The following is a 6,000-nucleotide window of genomic DNA, read 5'->3' on the forward strand; positions in this document are numbered from 1 at the left end:
AGAACCCAAAGGTCTAAGCTTATCGTCTTTAACTCTATTAACTGACCTTTTCTGCCTTTCTTTAAATTAGTACCTTAAGGGAGATTCAGCTCTTCTTATCAATTAAAACTGTATGTTCTTTTATTAATTTTTAATTTAATCATAATGGGGCACAGCCATTTCTAATCATTGATCACTGATAATGTCCAATGATTAGAAATGGCTGTGCCCTATTATGATTAAATTGAAAATTCCAATCATGGAAATTGAAAATTCCAATCATGGAAATTGAAATTTCAAATCCCAATCATGCTTTTTAGTAGCAATGAGAACTTGGGGTTATCACTTTGCCTCTCTGGGCCTCAGTTCATAAAATATCGGGTTCAAATGACTCCTTTCTGGCTTTCATATCCTTTGATTTGTCTTTGAAACTCGCTGGGTGAGAGGGGACTTTCTTGCTTCCTACTCCACTTTTGGACTACTGCTCACATGGGAGCTAGTGTTGCTTTGGTTTATGGCAATCTGATTTGTCTCTCAGGCCGCTCTGCATGCTGCTCTCTTTGGGGTTCACTAGCCTCTCTTCTGGCTTCCGGAGGGTACTTTGGACTGGTGGAAGAAGACAGTCTCTGCCTCTGCTGCTACTTCTGTTGTTGGGGTCTCTTTTTTCCCCCTCCTTGAGCACCGATGCTAGAGATGCCCCTGCAGCATGAGAATACCCCGATCCTGAGGTGACATGTATATAGTGTACTGCCCCTATGCCCAGCCCTCTCCACCCCTGGATGCTGCTCCCTGATAGAATAAGTTATAAGTGAAAACTGCAGGGAGAGTTTCAAGGGTAAGTTCCAATATGATTCTGATAACTTTACAATCGTTTCCACCCACTGAAGAGAACAGAGTTGCCCTGTATTTGAGAGAGCCTCTTTTAGTCGAGTCCTATATTTTGGAACAGGGAATCTTCCTCTTCCCTATATGTTTAAAGTTATACTTCCCACTTGCTCACTTATTTCCACTGTAGAATGTGTCAGGATGCTTGCTTGATTATTAGGATCTGCAGATGCCCTCTATAAGTTCATTTCTGCTGATGTCGACTAAGTCCTGTGCCAGTCTGTGGGCCACAGCTTTGTCACCTGTCAGTCATTAGTTAAAATCTATCCAGGGCATCATGAAAATCAATGGAGCCTAATTTACAAAGAGTTTTCCATTTACTGAGAGCCTCAAAAGTATAAAGAATCCAAGAAACACAAAAAGCTATGCGTATCTATTTGTGGATTACCTTCTTTATAATGTATTCTTCTGCTATAGTAAGAGTTTGGGGATACCTCTAATGGCCTGAAAATTCACACCATAGGAAAACATGACACCAAACGGTAAATTTCCAAATTGAGAAATGTTGGGAAGCTGTGCAATTTTCTCCTCCTCAGCTCAGCTTCCTCCTGCATGTTTCCAGAAAGCAACACCTTTTCTTGGCTTTTCACATAGTTATTGGGCATCATCACTTTCTGGAAGAGGAATGTGATTAAATTTGGGGAATTTCATTAGTGTCCCCAAAACATGCAAAGATGAATTAATAATACAACATCATAATAATACAAATCGTTGATATTCATTTAGAGCACCTTGTAATTTATAAAATACTTTCATAGCTATATTTACCTGTGAGTCTATAGCATGTTTTGCCCTATAAAGCAATCGTATCTTACTTTACCAAAGAAGAAACTGAGGCTGGTAGAGAATGAGTGACTTGCTAACGTTCCATAGCCACTCAGGGACAATGAAAACCTCTGCCACGGTTTTCTGACTCCAAGCACAATGTGCTGTGTACCTACCATTCTGCCCCATGAAAATATGAGCTATCACAGAAACATTCTAAAGAAGAGCGAATGCAGATAAATGTGAGCAACCTCACCACAGTTAATTAAGGTTGACCCTATTTGTAATGCCTTCTGCACTCTTTCACAGAACATAGACACAATCGCTCTGCATTTTGATACTTTGCTTTGTTCAAACACGAGACCTTTGATAATAGGGCCACTTCAGGTTCAGAGGATGCCCTCAGTCCCTAATGTTTTCACTTAGTTGTGCAACTTTAAACTTGTCAACCTCTCTGGACTTCAGTTATTCTGTCTACAAAACAGGTCTAATAATATTTACTACTAATCTGAGGATTAAATGATATCATGATTATAAAATAATTAATTCAGTGCCTGCCACATAGAAAGTACTCAGTCTTTTCTTATCTCCTCAACCAAGTGGTGGTAACATTCCATTAATAACTTTCTTCTAGTGACTAGCCAGGAAAATTTAAGCCTAAGTAGGTACCTCATGTTTCTATTTGGGATTTTTGCCCCCTCATCTAGCTATTATCCCAGTTTTACCAATGAAGAAACCGAGGCCGGTAGAGTCTAAGTGAAGAGTTATACACAGGCAGGAATGACACCTCAACGCTCTGCCTTTGTGCTTAGTTACATAGTGTTGTAGACTATCAGAGAGCTAATTTTATTTTCTAATTTGTGGATCAATAGATTCAGATCAATTAAACCAGAGCATCAGGGAATGATAGCATGCTATGGACTAAATGCCAGTTTTTCCCCTTGTTTTCATTCTCCATGATACCTTCCCCTATTGCACAGGATTTGGCAAGTCTAAAAATCCCTGAGCAGTTTCGACATGCAATCTGGAAGGGCATCCTGGACCACCGGCAGCTCCACGAATTCTCCTCACCTTCTCATCTCCTGCGGACCCCAAGCAGTGCCTCTACGGTCAGTGTGGGCTCCAGCGAGACCCGGGGTGAGCGTGTTATTGATGCTGTGCGATTCACCCTCCGCCAGACCATCTCTTTCCCACCCCGAGATGAGTGGAATGACTTCAACTTTGACATGGATGCTCGTCGCAACAAACAACAGCGCATCAAAGAGGAAGGGGAGTGAGGCTCGCCATGTGGGCTCTTCCTATCTCTTTCCCACCTGCTTACCCCCTACAAAGCACTCCTGCTTAATCTTCTAAAGCATTCTCCCTAGCTCCTCCCCTTCCTCTTCTGTCTGATTTCTTAGGGGAAGGAGAAGTAAGAGGCTACCTCTTACCTAACATCTAACCTGGCATCTAATTCTGATTCTGGCTTTAAGCCTTCAAAACTATAGCTTGCACGACTGTAGCTGCCATGGCTAGATAGAAGTGAGCCAAAAAAAAAAAAAAAAAAAGAGTTTGGTGTCTCCTTAAGCTGCAGAGATTTCTCATTGACTTTTATAAAGCATGTTCACCCTTATAGTCTAAGACTATATATATAAATATATAAATATACAGTATAGATTTTTGGGTGGGGGGCATTGAGTATTGTTTAAAATGTAATTTAAATGAAAGAAAATTGAGTTGCACTTATTGACCATTTTTTAATTTACTTGTTTTGGATGGCTTGTCTATACCCTTTCTCCTAAGGGGTATCATGTGTGGTGATAGGTATCTAGAGCTTAATGCTACATGTGAGTGACAATGATGTACAGATCCTTTTAGTGTTTTGGATTCTAAATACATGCCACATCAAACCTTTGAGTAGAACCATTTCCATTGTTTATTATATGGGTAAGACTGTATATATATGTATTCTTTTCTCAATGTCGGTATATTTTATATTACTGACATTTCTTCTAGTGATGATGGTTCACATTCGGGTTGTTTAATGCAGTTATAAGAAAAAAGTTCATGTTCAAATGTCCTCTCTCTTTTTTGGTTGGGAATGAGGAAAATTCTTAAAAGGCCCATGGCAGCCAGTTCAAAAAAACCCTGATGGCATGTATTTGAGTATATCAGTAACCCCCTTAGATTTAATGCAGGATACGTTATACAATATTTATTGGAAAAACATTTGCTGCCATTACAAAGGTATTAAAACTAAATTTTACTACTATATTGACTATCATCTTAAATACACATTGGCTACTATTGTAAGAATTCAGATTGATTTGATTGGGACGAATGCCATCTATCTAGTTCTAACAGTGAAGTTGTACTGTCTATTAATATTCAGGGTAAAATAGGAATCATTCAGAAATGTTGAATCTGTACTAAATAGTAAGATATCTCAACGAACCATGAATTCAAGTTTGTAAAACTCTTCTGAAGCACAGATAATATTATTGGTAAATGTTTCTTTTAAAGACCCTTCTATTCTATAAAACTCTGCATGTAGAGGCTTGTTTACCTTTATCCCTTTACGGTTTACAATAGGAATGGTGATTTGGAAATATAAAATTATGAGATTTGTTTTCCTGTGGCATAAATTGCATCACTGTATCATTTTATTTTTTAACCAGAAAGAGTTTCAGTTTGTTGGAAAGTAACTGTGAGAACCCAGTTTCCCGTCCGTCTCCCTTAGGAACTATCTATCTGTAGACATGAAAAGATCCCCAAGGAGTAAGGGATGAGTCTTTCATAGATGCTGTGGCTTAAACCATTTAAAGAGTTGCCTTGAGACTTTGGGAAAATGTGTAAATGATGATATGCCTCATAGATCTTTCAGAAATATAACACATATTTTGCATACATGCTAATGAGCTCTGAAATCTTCCCATGAATTCTGGTCAAGGGCTGTCATTGAACGTAAGCTTCCATTTTTATTTTAAAGTGCAAAAGGGCTTATGTGGCTCTAAAATGTAATGTATGGGTTGCCTCTGAAAAGTGTATATATATTTTGCGTGAAATTGCATACTTTATATTTTCATTATTTTTTTTTTTCTTCTTGGGATAGTGGGATTTCCAGAACCACAGTTGAAACCTTTTTTTATTGTTTTTATATTTTCATGAAAATACCATTTAGTAAGAATACAACGTCAAATAAGAAATAATGGTATAATATTAAGATGGGAGGGAAGGGAAAGTTGTTTTTTTCTATTATTTTTTTAAAATTTTGTATGTTAAAGAGAATGAGTCCTTGATTTCAAAGTTTTGTTGTACTTAAACGGTAATGAGCACTGTTAGCTTCTGGAACAAGCATGCAGCTTTGCAAATCCGTTAAGGGGAAGAATGAAAGCTGTGTCTTGGTCATATTAAGAAGACAAACTGCTTCCCTTACTTTGCTGAGGGTTTGAATAAACCTAGGACTTCTGACCTATCTCAGTACTATTCAGGTGACACTAGGGACTTGGAAATTCCTGTTCTGTGTCTCATGGATTTGGCACTAGCCAAAGCTAGGCACACTTACTGGCTTACCTCCTCATGGCAACCGACTCTCCTTGAGTGTATGAATAGCCAGGGTAAGGGGCAAAAGAATATTAAGTACAGAAACCACTGGAAGTGGGCTTAATGGAGTTCTGTGGCCTCAGCTCAACGCAGTTAGCTGAAGAATGGAAAAGTTTTGTTTGGAGATGTTTATAAACAGAAATGGAGAACAGAATTTTCATTAAATCCTTTTACCTTCTTTTTTCTTGGTATTCCCCTAAAATATAGTATGTGGGATATTGAATGTTAAAGGGATATGTTTTTTTATTTTTATAATTGTACAAAAATTAAGCAAATGTTAAAAGTTTTATATGCTTTATTAATGTTGTCAAAAGGCATTACACATGTGATACTTTTTTTTTAAGCTTCAGTTGCTTGTCTTTTGGTATTTTCTGTAATGGGCTTTTGGGGAGCCAGAAGCCAATCTACAGTCTCTTTATGTTTGCCAGGACATGCAATAAAATTAAAAAGTAAATAAAAACCTATTAAGAAATTGTGTGTGTGTCTATCTGTGTCTATTTGCCTAATTGTCCATTCTTTCATCCTTTGGCCTTATGTTATTGAGGAAGAAGAAGCGATACCAAGAGAAGCACTGGAGAGGTTCAAATACTGAGGTTTCTCACCTGAGAACAAATAATCATTCTTTTCTCATTTTAGCCAATCTACAAAACAGGAAAGATCAGAATGGCATTTCCATTTCGTGAATGAGATAGTCAAAGTTTTAATAATACTTTATTCAATTGAGGTCAGAAAGTTTGCTTTAGAACGGGGACTAGACTTCAGATATTCCTAATGTCTAACTTAGTGACC

The 6,000-nt window shown here is 37.8% G+C and overlaps 1 protein-coding gene across 5 annotated transcripts in view; it reads left to right on the forward strand.

Annotated features, from left to right (window-relative positions):
- TP63 (tumor protein p63) overlaps positions 1 to 5,683 on the forward strand; it is a 266,768-nt gene extending 261,085 nt beyond the window's left edge. For all 5 annotated transcript variants that reach the window (XM_021671372.2, XM_021671374.2, XM_064366919.1 and 2 more), the window contains one exon: positions 2,610 to 5,683. In XM_021671372.2, the coding sequence (XP_021527047.2) occupies positions 2,610 to 2,906 (297 nt within the window). In that variant the 3' untranslated portion in view covers positions 2,907 to 5,683. The remainder of the gene's footprint in view (positions 1 to 2,609) is intronic.
- The last annotated feature ends 317 nt before the right edge of the window (positions 5,684 to 6,000 follow it).

The sequence above is a fragment of the Aotus nancymaae genome, unplaced genomic scaffold (assembly GCF_030222135.1).
Source record: "Aotus nancymaae isolate 86718 unplaced genomic scaffold, 86718_ANA_hifiasm-v0.15.2.pri h1tg000067l, whole genome shotgun sequence".
Classification (NCBI taxonomy): domain Eukaryota; kingdom Metazoa; phylum Chordata; class Mammalia; order Primates; family Aotidae; genus Aotus; species Aotus nancymaae.